This window comes from Anneissia japonica, unplaced genomic scaffold, assembly GCF_011630105.1.
Source record: "Anneissia japonica isolate Jap-2015-1 unplaced genomic scaffold, ASM1163010v1 scaffold581_len1011336_cov187, whole genome shotgun sequence".
Lineage (NCBI taxonomy): Eukaryota > Metazoa > Echinodermata > Crinoidea > Comatulida > Comatulidae > Anneissia > Anneissia japonica.
In genome coordinates this window covers 260,659-284,668 of record NW_022723686.1, presented here as the reverse complement: position 1 = coordinate 284,668, position 24,010 = coordinate 260,659, and the positions used below count along the sequence as shown (strand labels likewise).

Sequence of the window (24,010 nt, the reverse complement as noted above, 5' to 3'; positions counted from 1 at the left end):
GCTGTTGCTAAACATCCCTTGCTTACTCACAGATATAGCATTACACACATTTTTAACATAAAAAAACGAAGATTAACTATGTCACCACTTATAGCGTATGTTTTCAATGTCATCGGTTATAGCTACTTCACATGTATGTGTGTGTGTGTGTGTATGTATTATTCCCTAATTCATTTGACTTAATTACATTATCTATTTGAAATCCTGTTACCGTATTTATAATAGTTAAGTTATGAAAGAAAGTTTCTTCGAATCAAGTAGAATGGTACTGTGCTTTTATACCTTAATTTTGATTTTTGTTTTGTTTTGTTGAGTGCACTGTTTATTTTTTGCATTATGAATACGTTCATGCTCTATTAATAAGTTGCTGCAACGTTGTGTTATTTAAGTTATTTTCTGAATAACCTAACCACAACATTTGCGAACGGTATTATAACGTTTTATATGTCCTGTGCTTGTCATTTTTTGCCCCTAGCTGCTCTACTGGAAGCTACGCAGAATAGAGTACATTTCCGGATATTAACAAAAGAATCACCCCACCAGCTCCTCTCCCCATCTCTGTTAATTAATTCTAACGATATGCACTTTTCATAATGGCAGAAGACTTGCAAGAATGGAAATGGAAGGCAAGAACCCAAGCTACTAGCACACTAATAAAGCTCTGAACATTGCCAATTGAAAAGTCAGCAACTTTACCACAAATATTAACATGAAAATGCACTTGCTTTTAATTTCATAACCTTTGTATGTATCACAGCATAATTTGTGCATATAGTGCGCAATTAACTTTTAAGAACATAACCTTATACCATAATTTATGCAGAAACTATATAAGGCCTATTATCAAGGAACAAGAGTGACGTTTAGGCTACTATTAGCATTTTGTATTATTTAAGAAAAAATATCACCACCTTTACATCTGTACAACATCGTACAAAACTAACAAAAAGACTGTTGTTTTCCATTGCAGGACTACTGTTATAGTAATCGATAATTGAAACTACTTTTGATTAAACTATTATAATAAATTAAGATACAAATTATTAACAAATCTTGTCAAAATATTAAAATATCATTAAACATCTCAATTCTTGCTCTTTTTTGTATACCTAGATAATAGGAGACCTGGTGCTATAGCATCATTAATGATGTTGGAAAGTGCCACAGCATACATATTTTTTAATGCATTGTTTATTTATATTTATATAATATTTTACAAAGTGTATGCAGAGAGATTATTTTCTTTTCATATTACTAGTAATAAAACATGAAAAATTGCACGTTAAAAAGATAATGATTAGGCATACAAAATATGTTAAACATTATTTTAGTATATTTTTAAAAGATGTTTTCTGTCCTGAAAACGACACCCCAAACCAAATAATACGTTTCTAAATTAAGTACCTCATTCTGAAGTAACATACAAATTATCAAATTAAAAAATTAAAGAAATATTCACTCTGATTTTTATAAGGAATGATGATAACAATCAGTGAATAAAAGTGTTTCTAATGGTAGGAGAAGCCCATTTCCTGCAGTGTCATTGTGCTGAATTGCGTATGTGTTCCGTGACTACTTAGCTGTCTGTCGTATACAGGTGCTTATAGAAGTACATGATCACATCATTCCACAGCGACAGGGGATGACATGAACCATGTAACCCCTACTTTTCCGAATAATGCAATGGGTTTTTTAAAGTGCATACGAGCCAGATTTATACACTAGATCCCCATATTAAGTCCTGGGCAAGGAGCGGCTCGAACCAATGCCAATGTTAAGGCTCTAATTGGTGGAGTCTTACTGCTTGGCAACTCGCTCATCTATCAGTTGTATTAGTAGTTGTAGTTGGAGTAGTTGGTAATTCCTGTAACTTCAAAATGGTAACGTTATTTCAAAATAAATATTAAATGGGATTTTTTTTGCCATTTTTAAAGGGGACAATTAAACTGAATTGACAATAAAATCTTCAAAGATATAGGGTCTGTGTTATATAACCTTCTTGATCTAGAAAGGCATATCTTCAAATGAGTATATAAGGCACATGATCACAAAAGCATGAAGATCATGGCAACACCAACATGTCATCTGCTGCCATCTACAGTATGTTAATTATAAATTACGTCACATATATTGTAATACATACTACTTTTATTATATCAGACTACTTAATGTTTTATATGCCCTTATATTTGGGCCAATGCTAAGTTAAATACTGCTCTCTATTGTTGCAAAACTTAATCACCCTATTCGTCTAACCATTAAATATTCATGTTTGTTGCAGGGGTAGCGCTAGGATTTGCCCGACCGGGGAGGGGGGTTTCGAAAGTCGTCATGGGGGCGAAGCCCCCGAAAATTTTGCCAATTTAGGGGTTTCAAAGGCTTATTTAATCGATTTTGTAGTCTACTAATATGTAGAAAATACATATAATTTTGTTCCTCCCCAACGAATTGTGCTTTTTCTCCCCGACGGGGGGGGTTTCTCCCGGGGGGGGGGGGGGGGGGAAGACACCTCTCCCCGACAGGGGGCCCTGTAGGGCCCCCCGCCCCTGCGGGCGCAACCCCTGGTTTGTTGAATCCAGTTAATTGTGTGTCATTCCATTTTCTCACAATTTACCAGATGGCCAGCCCATTGCCATTTCATAAATATTATTTTCCTGATAACATTTCGTTACCTTTCTTAAAAACACTGATTGGTAACTCCTTGTGAACACAATTAGAGTTCTTCCATCATCTCCTCTAACACATTCAATTTCTTTTCCAGTGTACATCTACTGGATGTTGTCTATTTCCACAATAATACACAAAACTTACAATACACTATGGAATACTCCTCATTGCAGTTGACTTGTGTGATCCATTGGTATTTGGGAGGGTAACAATAATGCCACATCAGTGTTGACACATGCATTGTATGACCGACATACTGAAATTACACTATAGATCTTTTCAATTGCAGAGTCTACTAAACATTAGATGTCAATGTAACTTTTCAATTAAAGTAATGTTGTCAATATAGCTTTCCATAAAACATACACTAACATTGGTTAGAAGTGTACAAGAAGTGATCTAATCTGATTGAGAGGATCCTACTGGAGCTCCTAATAGTGATACTCTTCAATATCAAAGTGTATAGAACATCAATAGGTCCAACTGCCAGGGATTTTTGAAATGCAATCCTAACTTGAAAGGTACTACCACAGCCTAGAGAACGATCTTCAAAAAAGAAGACATACAGTACATGTAAACTTTGTATCAAAAACGCACTGTGTTTTAAAGGAGCATACGTCAAATTTTGAATTCTATTCAATTTTTAATCAGGCGCTATATCTTGTAGTTCAGTAGTACTTTTTAACCATTCCATTGCGTGCATGCTGAATCAGGGCAGTTTGCTTGCTATTCTATATTCTTTGTTCTTATGAATGTGAATCCTTCAGTATTTTCGTTTTCTTTGCACATTTCCACATTGAATTAGTGATCTTTGCTAGGCCAACTTCTTTAGGTTTATCCAAGCCTCTCATGACACGATGTTTCATCACTGACACAAACTCATGATGGCTTAGCTTATCATCATCTAAAAGAAATATAATAATTGAATGAAATTCATACGTAACATTATATCTTGTCATAAACTTAATTTTTAAAATATAACAGAAAAAAAAAAAAAATCAACATTAACATCAAAAGATAAACCAATCTAAAAATAAAGTAACAAAGAGGTTGGAATGGTTTCAAGACAACTACTGTATACAAATCCAACAACCTGAAACATCGGTGACCTGAGTCATGTGACAAATAGTTGACATCACAATAGCTGATTGGTAATATGAAAATGCATGTCTTCTTCAGGCTGTTTCCGCTGTATGGCATATAGTTGATGTTGAATAATGTTGGTTGGAATTGGAATTGGAAATACAGCTGAACTTATAAATATAATACCCATTTCACACTGATGCTACAGTATTTCGCAAATATTAACAACTTGTAACCAGGTTTAGATGAGTGTGAAAGCAAATCCTTGTAAAACATTCCGAGATTTAATAATAATAATAATAGTTGAATTTGTAGAGCGCATCATGCGAAAAAGCCTCTATGCGCTTGGTGATTGAGCTCTTTGAGTTGGACATTTTGAGAAAAAAGAAAGTTGAAGTTATTTTATGAAACTAAAAAAACCTACTCCTTAAACTAAGGCATGGTTGGCCGTTGGCTCCGTTTCACAGGGGTCACATGAGTTATCTCTGAACAAAAACAGACCATGGCGAGGCCTGTTTTTTTCCTGAAATCTTCCGAGTTGTTGTTGCGCATGCGTCATGTTCATATTTTGACCTTTTCGCGGGCTGTGTTTTTTTTTTTTTTTTTTAGTTCGAACGAATGATGGCAGCAATGGAAAACGTATCAACATTACTACCATTTGTTAATAGGCCTAGACCTAAAATCAAAAGAAATCTCGCTAAATTTCACATGTCTGATGTAGAAACAATCACGAGGCTTCGTAAAATACACCAACAGCGAATTATTATGATGCTTGTCACACTGATTTCCTCTAAAAACAATGGTGAGCTACCGGCCGGCAGCCCGACTGCACCTAGCCAGCCTAGGCCTATCTTTCTCGCCAGCTCGACTACAGCAAGAGAGCTAGGAGTTGAATTCGTTTTACTCTCCGAAGGCTAAGGACCAAGGAATAATTATAATCTTGTTAATTCGGTACCAGGCCTAGTTTAGTAGTTGATATGTAATTCGGACAACCTACAACTAGCCTAGGCCTACTACTAGTGCTACCCTAGGCCTCTAGGCTAGTCATTATTCTTCCAAGTTTTCCCTGAGATTTCTCATGGTTTGAAAGTGCATGTGTGAAACGAACCAAAAGTCAAATCCAAAAATGGCAATGAAATGTTGTTCGACTTAGATAAAATTTGACTTTCAGATTTTTAATTAATGGAAAACACAAGAATTTGGCATGTAAAATAAGATAGACTTATTATTCGAGTTAGGCAAGGTCGACTTAGGCAAGTTTAGCTGTATACCATATTGATGGAAACTGAACTCGAGAATATTCATAATGGTTTGCTAATAATCCAAAAGATACTGGCTACAACAACTACACAATCTGCGGCCAGTTGAAGTATACACAAGAGTCTTTGAACCGCAAACTGCCAGTGGGACACGCTACAATAACAATAACTTACCATCTTCATCAAAAAGTGTGAAGACAACATCAGTTAGATGATCTGACAGGTCAACATTGGCTACCATCTTGGCAACATGCTTGAAGGTTGCTATAGAAACATGACAAATAAACACAGTATTTAACATATAGTTAGCTCTATTTGGTGTATTCAATCATATATAAATGAATTTCTTGAGATTCAATGCAATAAATTATGTACACGGAACTATCGAAAATCAGATCTAAAAATCTGAAAATACATAAAAGCCAAAAATTGTTGGATTTCCTAGGTATGAGAACTAGGACTTACCTTTATCAACAGAGGCACCAGCAACATGGTAGAAGGAAAGTGCCAAATCAATATCACTGATGTTCCTTAGCATCTCATGTAAGTTTAGATAATCTGTTAATGTTATACCCTTGAAAAAAATAAAACAACATTTGAAGGACATTTTGATCTTCATAACTAAAATGACAACTACTATGCATAAAGAAAAATAAGGATTATAAAAAAAATCAATTGACAACAATAAAAACACATATATATAATAATTACATAAATAATTTCAATTAAAAGAATAGTATATAAAGGCTAATGCTTCTTGCACTACCTTAGGGTCATCCCTGTACTTCTTCTTGACTCGTTTCATCATCTTAATTTCCCTCTTTCGTGTGATGTTGGCATACACCAACAACATATGGGCCACATCTTGCTCAGATATTCTGCCGTCTACAGGATTACAACGTTCAAACTAACAAAAAGCATTGCAAAATCACATAATTATCACATGACCATGCATTCTACTATGACAACAAACAAACAAAACTTTCTTTACAATTTACATGATCAAGTACAGGATATCCAACCATTCAGGGTAACATTCCAACTACAAAAATTATATGTTATAAGTTACTGTATATGATTGCAGACATTTTGTTCTTCAGAATTACATTATTTTAGATAGCATTTTAAAACCTGTTAAAATTAATACCTGATTGAAGGAAACTCAAAATGACTAACCATCTAAATTTTGTTATAAACCAATTTTCTATTTCTGTGATGAACAAATGGTGATGAAATAGAATGTCTAGGTTTTAATTCATTTCTTTTATTTGAATTGAAAGTGATAATTGTGGGGAAAAAAAAGCCAAACCGGTTACTCGTCATGAATTGTGTTTCAGAGAAAATGGCCAAAACATGCTCGAATGTCAAATTTAAAAAAATCTATTTTATTGCACTACAAACCAACCTTTATACATCTGTACATCATGATGCTGTTATTTTCCCCATTTCCCCCAAAATAACACTTTTAAAGAATTTGATGATAGTGTCTGCATGAGAAATGCCCGAAATCATAAACTTTGAAGGCTGATTTCTCATATATTGTTCTTTAAATAGCTGTATGTTTAAGTGCTTGTTACTTCTTAAAGAAATGTCGGATTTGAATGATTTTTTACCATTTTATAGCTCTTGTTATAATCTTTAACACTGTCTTAATAGCTAAAAATTGATTTTTGCAATGAGAGACTGGTTTGGCTTGGCTTTGCCACAATTTATCTAATAAATGCAATAACATTTACCTCCATTCTGAGAAGCTCAAGCTTCAGCTCTTTATGGAATTTTGCAAAGTCAGCTGTGGTGAGTTTACGATCAAGATTAGGACCAAAGAAGTAAGTGGACAGTGAACTAGCCGTTGGGTGCTTGTCCAGCGTATTGCCAGTCGTGCTGCGATCTCGATGACGCTTACCGGTAGCTGTCTGAGCTCGGATCACATCTGTTACCTTGGAGATAGTACACAAATGATATTAGTACCATACATAATTTGTGACATTTTCCTACCCCTACATTTAGCTTTTAGTATTTTGTAGCCTTTTATTTTTTTTTCATAATGCAATGTTCTTAAAATGAATTAAACCTACTTTTATTATAATTATTCCATAATGAACAATTCAATTTAAGTATCAGCATTAGTGTATCTTGACAAAAAACTGTTTCAAAATTCAGAATGGATGAACAAGTTGCATAGCTTGTGCATTGCAACATTTACAAAATGTGCTTAACAATCAACTAAACATAATACATGCGTTACAAAAATTGTAACAAAATTGTAACATTTAGTTGTCAGATGTTCAAATTTTTTCAGATGGAAAAATAGACAGAACAAGAAAATAATAAGGTCAAAATATCAAACTTTATAATTTTTGATCTGACAGTTTGATATAATCAACTACATAGTGTGAGGTACCGGGTTGTATTTAAAAGGTACCGGAGAGAAAGTAAAGGCAATGTGTAATTTATCATTTGATTTTATTCATTAACTTGCATAATTCTATTTTAGAATCCTTGATCGACATAAATAAATAGCAGAATTTCCAATTAAATTTTATGAAATCTATTTAAAAAAAAAATGAAACTGTGTGCATGAGTTATTAGAAATTATACCTTGGAGAATTCTTCACTTGACACGACCCCATCTCCATTCAGGTCAAACAATCGAAAGGCAATCTCAAAATGTTTACTAGGTGCTAGAGGGAAAACAAATTATATACAGTATTTTTGTTGATACATTTATAAAAATGTATAAATGTATGTATACATGCCATTGCCATTCTAAAACTAGCATACTGTCGCTAAATGTTAACTGAATATTATTAACATAAAAATGTAGCAGTATTTTTATGCTGTAACACAAAGAAGCTGTAATTCTTTTACTCAAAACAAAAACTGATTCCAGTAAAGCTACGTTCACATCAAGCCCGGATTCTGGTCATGAGTCTGGAGAAAAAAATCGTGAAAAATGGGTTCAGTGGTAAAGAATAGGACCGTCCACATCAAATCGTACGATTTCTAATCCTGACCATTTGTATCCTGAAATCATAGGTTTTTTTTTCTTGGACCAATCAGCAACAAGCTTGGTTGGTTCGAACCAATCAAACGCATACTTACTTAACCCAAACAACCATGTTCTGTGCGCGATGTGAAGGCAGCGTTCAAAAATCGTAGCAACCCACGATTTTTTTTTTGTATAGAAATACTTACTAGATAGGACAGTTAATAAGAACATGTAATCAACAAACGATATAAGGCCACACTCTCCAAGATGGAAAAAGAGGCTGTCTTCCTTCAAAGAAAAGTGCTTCTGTTTAAAAGTCTGAAAGCAAACATAATCAAATGAATCAAGTCATAGATAAAAAAAAAAAAAAAAATATGGACTATTGCTAATCACACCTTTAATAACATAAACTGATAAGCACTATATATTATTACATTGAAAGATGGGTTTGCGATTTTGGAGGAAGATTTTGTTTTGAATTTGAAAAAAATGTTATTATATTGGTGATTATTATAATGTTAACAAAATTTATTCTCCAAGTTCTATATCTACAAGTATCACAGAGAACGTTCAAAAGTGGTGCAATTTACAATATTAATAAAAATTTAAATTTTTCAGTGAATCCAATTAAATACATTTGACGCTATTACTTTCTCAATATTGTCATTATTCTCTTTCTTTTCATTTCAACAATCAACAACATCATCTTCTTAATCACTATGATTTTACTACTAATTTTTGATCATCATACCACCAACTTCATCTGTCACCTCTTCAACACTATTATTAATGGTAGATTCCTCATCAACCTCTTCATTTTCCTCTTATCAGCATCTTAATCTTTAAAACTACAGTTCTCCCTTATTTCATCATCACCACCACCACAAACCTTTATTTCATCCTCCTTATCACCATCTGTTCACATGTAAAACTAATCAACAACAAATGTGGCAAAGACAAGCCAAACCAGCCACTGTCACAATTTGTGTTTCAGAGATAATGGCCAAAACATGCTGGAATGTCAACATTTTAGAAATCTATTTTATTGCACTAAACTAACCTTTATATATCTATACATAATGCCATGCTGTTATTTTCCCCATTTTCAAAGTTAAAACAACAATTTTTTACGATTTGGTGAGGGTGTCTCCCTGAGAAATGCCTGAAATCATAAACTTTGAAGACTGATTTCTCAAATACCGGTATTGTTCTTCAAACAGCTCTATGTTTAAATGCTTGTAGCTTCATAAGGAAATGTCGGATTTAAATGATTTTTTTTTACCATTTTACAGCTCTCATTATACTATTTAACACTGTAATAATAATAACTAAAAATTGATTTTTGCGACCAGTGACTGGTTTGGCTTGTCTTTGCCACAATACATCATAATCAATTCCAAAGCGCATCATTTTCTCAAATTTGAAGTTGTCAATAAAAAATTCAAAAATTATAAGATGACGGGGGTCAGAAAGTAGTAAAAACATGCAGATATAAATGATTTTGTGGGAGATGGGATAAGTTTCTGTGAGATTCATGCTTGCTTGTGTGCTGGAGGCCATCCCAATTTCAGGAACACTCCCACGACTTGTATGGGGGACCTGGGACCCCTAAGATGGACTACAATACAATAACTAGTGTCCTAATGAAACATAGGAGACTGAACTCATAAAATGCTGGATGATACCCAGTTTTGAGGTTTCTACTAGACTGTAAAAAGAAGAGTCCCTCTTAAATTTCTCTAGCGGTAATTAGTACTGCAGTGTGCACTTTGGTATACAAAAAAAAAAAAAAACAAAACAAAAAAAAAAACCTGAAAAGTGTTTCGGAATTATGTAGGATAGAATAAAATATGATAGGAGTGTATTTGGTGTGAATAACACCAAGCATTATTTTATTTTTATTCATTTGGCATGACAGCTCAGGAGCCACAAAAGCGGAAAATCCACTTTCGCCTGAAGGACGTGCGGTTCCCAAATTAAACCAACTAAGTCAAAAGACTTCTTTCCAGTGGGGTCCTTCTGGTGGTGAAAATAAAATTTTGCTTTGTCTTGGTGATTATAGCTGAACAAAGAGCGGATGAGCTCTTCAAAGCCAATAACAAAATTTGATGTCCGTTTTCTCATGTTCCTGTTAAGCGCATAGAGGTCTCCATAATATGCACTCTATAAATCAACCATTATTATTATTATTTATTTATTTTTTTTTTTTTCCCATATAAGGCCCTGTCCAAAATCTTTTGGGAAAAACGTGTGACATGCTTAAATATGGCCATGATGACATCACATCATGACCAAATATAGTCATATCATGACTATACATGTGTATACAACAATTTTCAGTCAAATTGTTTAGTGTGGGCAGAGCTAAACTAAGAACCATGCATGTTTCAACTGAGAATTACTCTGTGTGGATAGGCCTATAATAAATAAATAATAAATAAATAGTATGGTGATTTCTCTGGTTTATTTCTACTGACTGAGTCTGAAATAATATGGCATCTGGTCAATAGTACTTATTGCCTCCACCGCAACTCCCTAAAACAATTTTCACAATCATGTCAAATTTAGGTAAATATTGCCAACTACTATCATGCATAGTTCTATCATTTCGTTGTCAACTTTTATATGATATATATAAAAAACATGCACACAGTTTTGTACAAATATTAATGAAAGAAATTGAATTATAAATATATTTTGGGTAACGTTAAACTGTAGTACCATCTGTGTTATTCCAAGGCCATAATAATTTTAAAATACATCAATTCTTTGGACAAATTTATATTTCACTTGATACACTAAGAAAACATATGATTTATACTATAGTATACTATGAAACATACATTGAAATCATTATAATATAACCATGCAGTTAGTGAAAAAGAACCAGAAAACCGCATTAAAATAAAAAGTTTAAAAAATGAAAAACAATAGAAATGAACTGGAATCAACATTTTATATTTTATTTTGTAATTGTACAGGACTCTAAGTCTTAAAATTAAAATCTGACAAAAAAAATTAATATTATATTCAACAGCAGGACAAAATCACAGAATCACCACACTAACATACATAAAAAAATACTATTTTATGGTGAAACAGTTAGCAACTAATAATAGCAAAGTAGAAACTAGTAAACTCTTGGCAAATTTGCTTTCAATTGAAGTGTAGAGACAGAGAAAGAAGGGAATGTCCACTTTCGTAATTGCAACTTGCAATGCCAAGTATTAGCTAAGAAAGCCTTTATTATTTTACATTTTAGCCAATATTATTCCAATTTAAAAAGTGTGTCAGCTACAGTATGGCTGAGCTTTATGTTTACAGTATAATTATGTACATGGACTTGATTATGAAGAATGTTACTATAAGCAATTATTGTAAAACTTTGAGGGCAATGTTGGAAAATAAGGAATCAAAGGAGCTAAGTATTATCTGAAAAAATTGCCTCCAGCCCCTGCAGGTTTTTAAGTATTTTTTTTAAAGGAAATACTGCTTCCCAAGTTAATTATTTTCCAACCATTTTCCCCCTCCAAAAAATCAGCTTGTTATCACAACTAGCATAGGCTTTATAGACCTACCTATTAGGTCTAGACTTCATTTTTTTTTAGCAATGGATCAAGATTAGGCTAGCCTAGCCTAATTCCTATTCAATACCATGCATTCTGGGCACCCCAAGATTACAGTAATGGAATTATTCTGTTGTGAAATTATACTTTGTTGTTTATAAGAAAACAACTTTGAAAGGATAATTCATTAGCATTGAACTTTTAGCGCACTGCAGCATACATATATATACAATGGGGTTGCACAGGCCTAAGATGTATCTAGCAGTCAAGTTTTATCCAGCTGATGGTCAGACCTGTCATATATTCCTTCACAAGCATTTATGCCTACTTTAATGACTGAAGTAGATGGAGACTTTATTTATAGCCACTTCTGCTTTTGACTGCATGTTTGTAATGACAACTACTGAAGGAACCGAAAAGCTATAGTGTACCCAACACTGTATGTCTAAATGTTATACAGGTAAATTCAAGCTAATTTAAGGTAATTGTCAAATGTAAAGTGAAATGGATTGATCATGTAGGTAGGGACAATAAATATTGCTAATAGTAATGGTAATAATTGCATTTATTACTTTTTGGTAGTGACGGTTATTATCTTAGTGTAGTTGGAGTGGTTAGTTAAAACTATTTCTTGGGGCTAGGAAAAATATATTATCATGACTGAACTTAATGAATTAGGTTTTTTCTCGGCATTTACTGACATTTCCTTAAATTTTGAATGCCTAGAATACATAAAACTACAGTAGTGTTAGTAATTTGTTATTAAAATTAGGTGCTTCATGTAGATATTGACAGATTATGGCTAGCTATTTGTTGTTATGTACTTTATAGCAAATAGGTGAATTGTTACTATCTACAATTGAGTCTTATTAGACTGAGCAATAGTATACAGGCAGTTGATGAATGTTATTGGCCCATTGACACAATAGACTGCAACATTCTACATGGTGTAACTATTAAGTATATGTGTCTACACTGTTGATACGCTATGAGGCAAAATAAACCAAATATCTAGAAATTAGTTTGCGAGGCCTATCAATATATTTTTAAGCTGTATTTTGGGGCGGATGCAGTATTATATTTATTCATAATACAATTTGGGGGAGGGGGTGCAATCACACTGTCTGCATCTCATCCCCCTGCATTCGCCCCAGTATGTAGACATAGAGCTATTTCTTCTGGTTCTACTAAAGTGGACATTCAATCAAGTAGTATAGGAAAGGAAAATAGACCATGTCACATATTTGGAATGAAGTGTAAATTTAAACACAATACAAACAGTAAATCATAAAATCACAAATATATCATCAGGAGTACCCATAAGAAATATAAATAAGTATAATGGTATTCTGTAACGATTTTGGTATCAATGCAAACTCAATACTTTGGATACTGGTGAAGAATATAGTTACAGTACTGTACATGGTCTATAGAATGGTAGATAAGACAAAGAATGGTTTATTGGTCAGCTTAATAATAATAGCAACCTTGAAAAAACAGCAAATTAAAAATAAGCTAAAATGTCGCTTTGAATAAACACAACAATCCAACACACAAACCTGCTGGAACGTCGCCCTTTCATTTCTTAATTGCTGAAATATTTGGGGTGAAAATTTAGCAAGAGTTATTGAAATGAAACTGCTCTTATGGCAAGAAAATAATAAACTGATGTGTTTTTTGGAGGTGACAGCAAACAACATTTCATTTATAAGATAGGCAAAAAGAAAATGAAAGCAACAAATGGCAGATATATTTTAAAATTATGAATTAACATAAAAACAATGCAAAAAAATGTATTATCTATTAAATTTTATACATTATTCCATGTCAAACGTCAGCAGATTTCTGCAGTATTTTTTAATAAAATTAATCAAAAACATTAAAATATTTCAATGGAAATAAAACAATTTGGCAAAATGAATTACGTGGCATGGAATGCAAATGCTTAAATGTAAATAAAACTTGGCAACAATTTCATATACTGTAGATCAAACATTTGCTCAATGTTGTTTAGTGTTTCCATCTTCATAGAACCTTGGTTCTTTTAATAAACACCAGGCATATACATTATGCAAGCACTTGATTCTCTGTATGAGAATATCGATAGTTAATTAACATTTTCTGTGAAAAACTGAGATTAAATTACCTTAGGAGTAACTTTGATGAACTGGTCAAGCCCAAGGCCTGTATTTGTAGAAACAATTTAGGAATTGGAATTATAACATGCATACATAGTAAATTTAGAAATTGATGTCAGCAACGGCAATGGTGGTAGCAGCTGCAACAATCATAAATAATAAACAACAGGCAGTATCTATTTAGCCGGTAGTATGCCTTTTCATTTACAAAGCATCTCCCTGATGATTAGTGAGGGCGCATTTTAACCAGAACTTTAAGGATAGACAAATTTGAGCTTTAGTCGGCAGAATAAACCGTTTGTAAACAAAATTAAAAGTAAAGATGATAAAAATTATACCAAGTACCAATTCAATAATTAGATTGAATTATAATAATAACAAGATAAACTGTACAAGAATAATCAGTTTGATTTAATTAAATACTGTAATAGTAATAATTAAATTTAAAAAAAAAATATCAGACCATAATACTAAAATAATTACATTAATATACTGGTAGGAAACAGGACAAATGTACTGAAACAAGAATATTAAATAAAAAAAATTCTACAAATGTACACAGTACAAATGTATTTAATTCATTACAAATGTATTTCACAGAAAAATATATAAAAGATATATAAAAATTATCAACTTCACCTTCAGGTTGTTTTTCATCTGGAGTAATTGACCTTATAAAATCTTCTGGGGTCATGTAGATTTCTGAGTCCCCTTGCTCATCTACCATCTTGATTGTAGCAAAGTAGCGGAAGATTTTGTCAGGGGTTGAATAATGACGAATACGATTTTCATATTCTATAATCTAAGAGAGAACAGTTTTGGTATAAAGAAGGCACACTGTAGCTTTACAATAGCTCATTCAAACGTAATAAAAATAATAACAAAAACCCTGTACAGTGATGTCACTTGATTGAAGTAGGAAACAGGAATCAATCTGACGGCGAAAATTATTAGCCATGTAAAAATAATTTTGACATGTTTAATGCAGCATACTGTATGCTTCAATAGCATAATTACACTAAATCAGTAGTGATGTTGGTAGTCTATGAGTGGATACTTACCTGGATAAACCAACTAACTTCCTAATCTCTGCCAAAAGAGAACACCCCTCGAAAACAAAATGGAACAGTCGGAACATTAGCTCGTTTACGCCAGTAAACAGTGCTGCACGCTTTTCCAGGTCGGAGGATAGGTGTGGGCTGGAGACCCCCAGCACACTTCAGTAGCATAGTTTACCATGCATGCAGTCTCATCCGTACTATTATTTTTTTACATAATTAATTCTTAAAAATGTTGTATTAATGATTTCATCAATATAATGTATGTAAATTATGTTATTCATTTTGTGTGCAGTTTCTATGGATCTCTTTTTCTTGTGCGTTGTCTATTGTGTGAATGTTGTATATATATATATATATATACACCATGTAAGGACTGTCTCTTATACACATCTAATGTGTATAAGAGACAGATCAATATAAGTATGTTATGTTGAACTGTTTCCTTGTAAATTGAGACAATTCAGCATTTTTATACTGCTACATCAATAGGTTTTATGAATAAACCAGATGTGAACGAATGAATATTCCAAATCAAGTGAGCCAATTCAGCATTATTATACTGCTACGTCAATATGTTTTATGAATAAACCAGAAATGAATGAATGATATAAAATTATAATTCAAGTGAGCCTACCCTATATTCCATCTAGTTTGGTGGTTATGTAGTGTAGCCTTTACATCTAAGCTTTGCCCATTGAGTATTAGAATGTAATGAATTATCTGAATTTTCATTAAAATCGCTACACTTTCGCTACAATTCGACTGACCAATTGGTATCGCCGAAAGCTGCTGGTAATATCGTGTAGCGATTGTCATATCTAGCTACAGTAGTAGCAAGCTTTAAAAAACATGTTTGTTGTAAGTTCGTAGGTAAATCATATCAAACATAACAAACTCTTAGTACAAACATCATTAGGAAAAGGCAAACTTGTATTCAACACAGCAACCTTATAGTCAAACTAGATTAACTGGTAGGTAATTTGTGGTATGCTCATGGGTGGTAAACAAAAAAATAAAAATACAATTTTGTTTTTTTACTTAGCAAGATGATCTTGAAGGAGAAAATCAAAATAAAATGTTATTGGTGAATGTAATCAACGTAGAAATGGGATTGAATTATGAATTATGCTTTAAATTTAAAGTAATTAAGGAAGAAATATAGATTTATCATATTTTTGAAGATTTCTAGGCAGCAACCGGAGTATTAAAAATAAATAAATTTTTACATTTTTTCTTTAAATTTCCATTTTTTTTTCATAGCAGTGTGTGTGATAAATGGCCAAAAATAAAATTTCATTTTTATTCAAAATGATCATCAGTGGCAGGTGGTAGGTTACCTAAACAGGGTATAAAAAGTCCTACCCTACAGTAGCTTACCTTCCTATCTCGGAATCCTGTCCTTTTCTTTCCTTTTTCTTTAACCTCCCCTTCTTCAGACTCATCTTCTGTTTCTGACAACTCTTCATCAGTTTTCGCTTCATCAGATGTTTTTACTGTTGTATCCACAGAAGCATGGAGTGATCTAAACAAGTAAACAAGTTATTGTTTTGTATTGGTGATTTTCAATATGGTACAAGTTGAGTATATTTTGTCAATCAAATTCATCATTTTTTTCTCTATCATGTAATGGAAGTTACCTATAGCAAACCACAATGAGAACTAAAATGCACTTTTAATTTTAGAAATCTACCCCTACTCTTCTTGAAGGAACTGGAATCTTTAAAGTGCACACGGTTTTATCTGAGAAGATTTGTTCCACCACCAGAACCAGACGAGTGTGCTGTTTGAACCAGGCACCCCTGCCGTAACCGCTCGGCCATTCGACTTACACAAGATCCTGAGGTTGCATGAACCCAGGACCTTCAATTTTAAAATTATGACCTATTCGCAATGACCTTTTTGAACCCAAGACATTAAGGTAAAATTCACATCCTTGAGATTGGTTAAACAAATACTTTATGTTAAACTTATTACTTGAGGTAAAACTGAAGATGTTGAGGAACCTAGGACGTTGAGGTTAAACATAGGACCTTGAGGTTGAACCATGTAAGGATAGGTTCATAACAGGACCTTCAGGGTGAAACCAAGTCTATGACATACTGTACCTATGGTCATCATCATGATCATAGGTACATCCTGACTATATATGGGCATACAAAGCTTTTTCTGATAGTCTGTACAGAGCTATATAACTAGGAGCAGATTGTTATAAGCGGTGTCTTTAGACGGTCCCAACGCTTAGCCGGCTTTAATCCTGACGTCACTACTGGTCTATGATTATAGAGACATTGCTAACCGCAGTCTTACCAGTTAGCCACCTTAAATTTTAAAGCCTACTCGGAGGAGGCTTTAAGTGGTCTTAAATCATTTTTATCATGGCGCTACAGGTGCTACAATGAAATGGCGAATATTCCGCAAAAGTCTGCAAAAACCGTTCTACGTTTATTCACGTTCACTTTGATAAATATGCATGTTTTGAGCAAGCATAACAGCGCCCTAAATTTTATGTTACCAGGAAGTGCTTGTTTGCATTTCAATACACAAAGCAGTCTAAGTGAAGACCGTTTCTATAGCGATGGTCTTTAGCAGAGTGACTTCAGTAAAACCGTCGAAGTGAAAAAGCTGGCTTTATTCGAGGAGTTAAGACTACCAGTTAAGATTGTTTTATAGCAATCTGCCCTAGGACCTTGAGGTTGTACTCAGAATTTTGATTTGGAACCCAAGAACATAGGGACTAGGGAACAAAGACTTTGGGATTGATTTCCTGATTTTTTACCTTCGAATGGCTATTGATCCAGTTACAATCCCTGTTCCACCACCAATCAAATAATACAGTAAACGTCCTCTATTTGGTAATTCTTGGTTATATTGTGTTATGCATCTTCTACCATATCTTGGAACTTGAGTTAAAACACAAATACCTTGTCTAACTGCTCTTGCAAACATTTTGCAATTTAAGCAATGTTACACATCTAAATAATTGAATAAAAGATATAAATATGTAATTACTGAAACAATTTAATTACCGTATATTCTTGCATAAAGGGGATCCACGTATAAGACAACCCCTGACTTTAAGAACATTTTTGGAAGATTTTTGTAGGTCAGGCATATTAGATGACCCCTCCCCCTGTTTCACAATCGGATTCCAACTTGCTGTTCTTTATGGTCATAATACTGCATCTAGCTGGCTAAAAACAGAGCCAAATGTAATCTTTTAAATATTGTAATGGCATTTAATGGGTCTTTAAATGTTCATCAAAATCTTATCTGTTCGAATTTAAAATTGCGTTCATTCAGATCATACTAACAGTTAGTACTGTAGCTTCATTTCAGTTCAGCATACATGCCAAGTTTGAGTTTGGCTGTGGATGGAGATTTGCACAGGAACGAAACAATTTAGGCGTGGGTGGAGGGCCCGCCTAGGGCCCCGTTAATTTTTAGGCCTAGATGCTCTCTGGTGCACTCTGAGCAGATCTCTAGTGCTCAAATTAAATCTTAAAAATGGGGTAATATATACTAACATTTTTTGAAAAATAAAATTCTATAGCTTAAAACATCACTGTCCGACATTTTGGATTTGAATGATGCATCGATGATGATAAGCGCAGCCAAGACCCTATTTTCGCCGGTAAAACCATCGTGGATTCTGGTTCGCCGAAAGTATTGATATGCATGATCGCGGTCGTAAAGTTAAAATAGAAATGACGTAATGTGTACAGCGCCACCAGTGTTAATTTTACACGAATACATTGTTTACTATCGGAACGGCATGTATTTTTGCGAAGCGATAGAACTTTCGTAGATTTTATATGCCTTATAAAACTACAGAATTGTCACGTTTTGGATATTTTTATTAAATTGTGGGTTTTAATAAATAATCTTGAGATTATTAGAAAAGCTGGAGATTTTAGGCTAGTGGCGGGAGAGCTGGAGGTTAGGGCGAAAAGCGGGAGTCTCCCGCCAAATGCGGGAGACTTGGTAGGTATGGTTCAGTTGTTTTTATTTTATTTCAATTCGCATTCAACAGCGGGTGTATGGCCACTTACAGAATGGACACAAAAAACTGATACAAAAAAAAAGATTAAAATATTAACAAAGTCACAATAAAAATTACAAAACTTACTCTAGTATGTAAAATAGATTTAATCTTCTTTTTATATACTCCTACACTATTATAAAATATCACTATGGAATTATCTTCTTTGCTAAGATTGTTATATAATCTTAATCTTTTAATTAAACCATTTTTAGTAACATTGACTCTGGCAAAAGAAATTGTAAAGAATTCATGGCTTAGTATGGTTCAACATTTTCATTTTAAACCACAATATTAGGGATTGATAGTCAAAATAACGTTTTGGATAGGCAAATTATTGTTTGTTAAATTTTTGATCCGAAGACCTAGTCATGCGTTGGATGATAGGGGGTCCAGGCCTATGCAACTGGGGCCCCACTGACACCACCACTGCACAAATTTAAGATATTTGATGATTTTACAACTTTATTACCAATAACAATAGCTTAGTGCGAATCAGCATCATCACCCATCCGCACCAAATTACAGTGAGTGTGGACGTTTCCATCGGTATTACTATTTACTAGGCCTACTATTAAGCCCCGCCCCTTACTTCTAAGCTAACATATTTAATATTAATATACTGTATCCTATACAGTACTAGGCCCCCTATATGCTAACTTAGCCTCCTACAGACGACAAATTTAGCATAGCCTATGCCTCTAACAAACTAGCTTACGGCTAGGCCTAGCCTAGGCTAAGACAAGCCTTACTTAGTCAAATCCAGAAGGCGTATGCTAGGCCTAGCCTAGGCTACACTAAAAATGGGCTAGGCCTAGGCCCCTAGAAGTAGGGGCCTAGAATTCTAATTCTAATTGTAGGATTCTAAAACAACTTCCATAATACTTAATAGATGTCAAATTAAGTATAAAATGAAGAAAATAGTTGAAATAACCCCCAAAATACACCTTTCTCTTTTAATCAGATTGATGGTCGGTTTCCTTTCAGCTCTTTTTATTTACAGCAAGATTTACAGTGGCAGCGCCTCCAAGAAATATATTCCTCAGAAAATCCAGGCCAACCATCCGCGCGTGTCCCAGTCGGTCCACCTTCGTCAAGGAACCATCCCACGCATCAACAAAACACGTACTACTAGCTACCGGTGAATGGTGATTGTGTACGCCCTCCATAATTTTTTGCGGTTGTTTTGGAAGGAAGGTGTGTGATGTTTTTTAAGGAAATTGTTCTTTTGTATTTATGATATTTACGGAAATATGCGAAGTCGTAACATGAATGTTTAATAATGAAGTATAGATAGGCCTAGATGGGTTTGACTTGTTGAGGTAGAAAAACTAGTTTAGGCCTAGGCCAGTGACTGGATACAGATATCCCTTGGCCCAGCAGAATTCTAGTAGTAGGCTAGCCTAGGCCCTGGCTAGACGAATTAGACTAGGTAGGCCTAAGGAATCAAAGTGAAGACCCACTAAATAAAGTGAAGTATTGAGAAGGCGTATGCATAGGCCTAGGCCCTAGTAATTGTAGACCTTACATTATAGTTTCCTTTTTTAGCTGTGTCTCCTACAGTACCTAGGCCTTAGCTAGAAATTCCCTCCAAATATTTTATTATGCAAAAATTATCAGTAAAACAATGTAATTTGTTCAACATCAGAACATCTAGCATGTGACACTTTTTTTAATTCTTTTTTTTGTGCAAGATGGATAGGCCAAGAAATCCATCATGAGTTGTGTAATGATGCATTGCTACACATAGCGATTATTTTGTTTGTATTTGAACTTAACTGTTATTTAAAATTTATTTTCCAGATAAAGGAAGTCTTTATTATTATGGCTGGAAGAAGGATCCTGCGAGATATCTGCTTTCGAGTTCATTCTCCCATACAAGTTTTATTAAAGGTAATTTTATAAATAATCATCTTTTTCTCCAGATGCCCAAGCCTTGACTCATTTGTAGTCAACTGAGGTACAGTAGGCCTATAGATACAAAGATGATATAGCCTAGAAATACAAAAATAATGTTAGAGTTTGTGAAGTTTACACTGCAGTTGGAGTATCTACATTTTGTAACCCAGATTTCATAACTCAGACTTATCAAACTCAGTTGTGAAAATAACCGCAATAGTCTGGGTTATGAAATGTCTGCCACACTTTACATTTGGTTTGACAATTGTATTGTTGTAGAGAAATGAGCTGGGGTACCATACTAATTGTCTTTAATAAATAACTGTGGTTTGGGTGGTGGCTTGCTTTTCCAATTACATCTGTTTACTTGTTTTTGCACAATGAATAACTTTTACCTTTATTAGTATGTCAACAAAAATGTGTATTGGCCCTACATTTTTACTCTAAATTCATACCATTTTAATGCTACAAAGTTGAATAAACCCACATTAATTCAGGAACTGATTTGGGTTTTGGCTCTCATTTAGCAAGTCTGTGTCATGGTCTTGGGTCAGCTCAAAATGAGGATCTTGAAAATTGGTCTGCAACAACTTACTGTACTCCTAAAAATGTTTTAAAAAAGGAAAAGGAAGAAATGCATTTTGTTAGAGAGAACAATCTGTCTCATCTCTTAGCCTGTGTTGTGACTGCACAATGCATTTGATATGCTATTATTCCTATAGGAACATTTGTCCATGATACAGACAGTTTCTCTTGCTTTGAAAAATTTTAGCACCTTTACTTTATGGCTAATTTGTTGCACTAAATACTGTAAATGTTGACAGAAAGAAGTACTGTAGGCAAAGTTGGAAAAATGTGTGACCAGCGGTTGGAGGCATCCCCAAATATCTGGTATTTTGTTTCGAAAAAACATAACTGTTGGGCTACAGAGTGTACAGATAACATCAAAGCACGGTGGTATAATCAGAAGCACCAACAAATTTGTAGGCTTGCAACTACAGTACTGTAGGTTCGATACATCAGTTCTCTAATTATGGGTCGAGACTCAAAATTGGGTTACCAAATTTGAGGGTCGCAAGACTTGGGTTCTTTTAATATTAATGAATTCTAAATTTTGCTGTATTAAAAGGACCACATCAATATAATATAAGTATTGTTTAGTTTACTTCAATTTTCTTTACAATACAAGTTATTGACCTATTTTGAGTATCTGTTTTTGAACGTCTTAGGGAGTGGGTCGTGGCAAATTGCCTGGACATTTTTTTTGGGTGGTTGTCGGCCAAAAGGTTTGAGAACCACTGTATTAATGTTGTGTTGTGACCCTCTGCAGGATGAACTTTCCAAAAGCTTTTATATTGTTCATGTAACAGTAGACATTTACATGCCATGTTTCCTGCACCACTAATCTAGGCCTAGTGAATAACTTCCACTCACTATTTGACCTTTAAAAAAAATGCAATAAATAAGGTATGACCACAATGATTATGATAATGTTATCCTACTGCTCAAATTTGAGTATAAATATTACATGATATTAAAATAATTTTTTTTTTTGTTTTTTTTTTGTAGAAATGTAAATTTACTCTAACTGCTGGGTAGGTGCCTTTGATTGTGTTATTAAAACATAAACCAGCTCTGAAAGTATGAATGACAATTTTTAGATCCCACATTGAAACCATTTTTGATGTTAAATATAGGCCTACTGTATCTTATTAACGGAAAAATGTAACAAATGTACATAAAGAAGGTAATGGTCCAATTGGTAGGTATTGTTTATGTTTGTGGTCTCAAATACTGTATAGTAGTGCTACTGTGTAACAAATTTACATAAAGAAGGTAAAAGGTTCAATTGGTAGATAATTGTTTATGTTTGTGGTCTCAAGTACTGTACAGTTATGCAACTGCATCTGTTATAGCACAGTCATTTATAATATTACAGTATATCCAGTGACTGAGTGTTTAATTAATTTGGAGTGGACCAGAGTAAAATTCTGGGCAATTTTATGGGACAATAGATAGAGAAGAGGATAAATTCCGTAATCAATTTTATAAAACAGTCCACTATTCAACTTACTGGTGGAGCAATAGTCTGATTGGCTGTTAATCTAACCATAGAGGTAGATCTAACCATTTTACACTGACCTTCTGTAACAATGTAACAAAGTGTAGCAGAATGCATTAGACAGCAAGCTTTTTGTGAACATTAATTGTTTTATTTAGATAGGGATCAATAATTTTATTTCACTTTATAATACTGTACTGTACAGAAATTGCAGATGTAGATGAATGAACACAAAACACTAAAAACACTCCAGGTGTGGCTGATTGTCTACCCATATCCTATTTTGTTATGTTATTACAAAGAGGTGATTGTTGATAGCTTGTAAATAAAGTCAAATCTTTACTACAGACACTAGTAAAATTCTGATGAATCCTACAGTAAGGGTTTGTTCACACTATAAAATTATATGCGACAAATAACTGTGACGGCCATATTTGGTGAAATACTGTGTGATATACTGATATTATGGTTGTATGTGTGAACAGACCTTTATGAATGAAAACACTAGAATATCAGTAATTATTAATTGTGACTTGGTCACAATCCTCTCAAGTCCAACATAAGTGGGCCTCTGTGGATTCAATCCTACAAATGCCATGGTTTTTTGTCATGACTATGAATGAACAACACTATCCCTCCCAGGCCTGATAATGAAGTCTGAATGCATAATTCAATACATTCATACAGTATTTATAAAAGAAAAAAAAAAAACTTGATTATATTATTTATACCTGCACGTTGTAATACGTAATGATGCCATACTACTGTATATTGAAAGTCCTTGTCAGGTCATTGAAGTTTATAGGCATCATTGAGCCCTGTTAATAACAGGTTGGCAGATTGAATTGAGAGCGCCGATGCTGTAGGCTTAAGTAATTTGAGTGGTCTATATGGTAGGTGTACGTTGTATACAGTAGGCCTACGTTTACGGTATTTGGCACATGTTTGAATCCCTCTACATACTGTTAGAACTCCATTTGCTTGACCCAAGTCTTCTCGCATAAGGACTAAACCATAGTCACAGTGTAAATAATTGCCTTGAGTACCAGAGCATCCTTTAGAGCATCCACCCAGCCCCATAGTAAAAATGTAAATACAAGCAATATGGTAGTACGGTAGGCCTACCTTTACTGTATCTTAAACTAAATCTTAAAATTGTATTAATTTAAAATCCTACTTAAAACTTCTTGAAGTACATGTTGCAGGGTATAAAATTTTCTCTTTTGTCAATCAATAATAAGAGAACC

General features: G+C 33.8%; 2 protein-coding genes across 3 annotated transcripts in view; one reads left to right on the top strand and one right to left on the bottom strand.

Annotated features, from left to right (window-relative positions):
- Positions 1-2,482: 2,482 nt before the first annotated feature.
- LOC117112348 (calcium uptake protein 1, mitochondrial-like) lies at positions 2,483-19,885 on the bottom strand. Of its 2 annotated transcripts, XM_033255423.1 has the most exons (13): positions 19,750-19,885; positions 17,540-17,735; positions 16,141-16,285; positions 14,342-14,504; positions 13,711-13,748; positions 13,124-13,156; positions 8,205-8,316; positions 7,608-7,690; positions 6,746-6,946; positions 5,776-5,916; positions 5,475-5,583; positions 5,184-5,273; positions 2,483-3,571 (listed from the first exon to the last, which is right to left on the bottom strand). In XM_033255423.1, the coding sequence occupies exons 2-13, from the start codon at positions 17,707-17,709 to the stop codon at positions 3,414-3,416; spliced, it is 1,443 nt and encodes a 480-aa protein (XP_033111314.1). In that variant the 5' UTR covers positions 17,710-17,735; positions 19,750-19,885; the 3' UTR covers positions 2,483-3,413. The 2 variants fall into 2 exon arrangements, with proteins under 2 accessions (XP_033111314.1, XP_033111315.1); XM_033255424.1 differs by lacking the exon at positions 13,124-13,156.
- LOC117112335 (calcium uniporter protein, mitochondrial-like) overlaps positions 19,861-24,010 on the top strand; it is a 52,775-nt gene continuing 48,625 nt past the window's right edge. Inside the window, exons 1-2 of the mRNA XM_033255409.1 lie at positions 19,861-19,999; positions 20,606-20,695. Of these exons, the coding sequence (XP_033111300.1) occupies positions 20,627-20,695 (69 nt within the window). The 5' untranslated portion in view covers positions 19,861-19,999; positions 20,606-20,626. The remainder of the gene's footprint in view (positions 20,000-20,605; positions 20,696-24,010) is intronic.

What these genes read in the sequence shown, in the direction of transcription:
- LOC117112348 (XM_033255423.1), bottom strand. Translation starts at nt 17,709, where the DNA reads ATGTTTGCAAGAGCAGTTAGACAAGGTATTTGTGTTTTAACTCAAGTT. An exon ending in AAAGGGCGACGTTCCAGCAG is followed by an intron (nt 8,317 to 13,123) that starts GTTTGTGTGTTG and finishes GTTTGCTTTCAG; the next exon opens with ACTTTTAAACAGAAGCACTT. An exon ending in CACACTTTTTGATGAAGATG is followed by an intron (nt 3,572 to 5,183) that starts GTAAGTTATTGT and finishes TATTTCTTTTAG; the next exon opens with ATGATGATAAGCTAAGCCAT.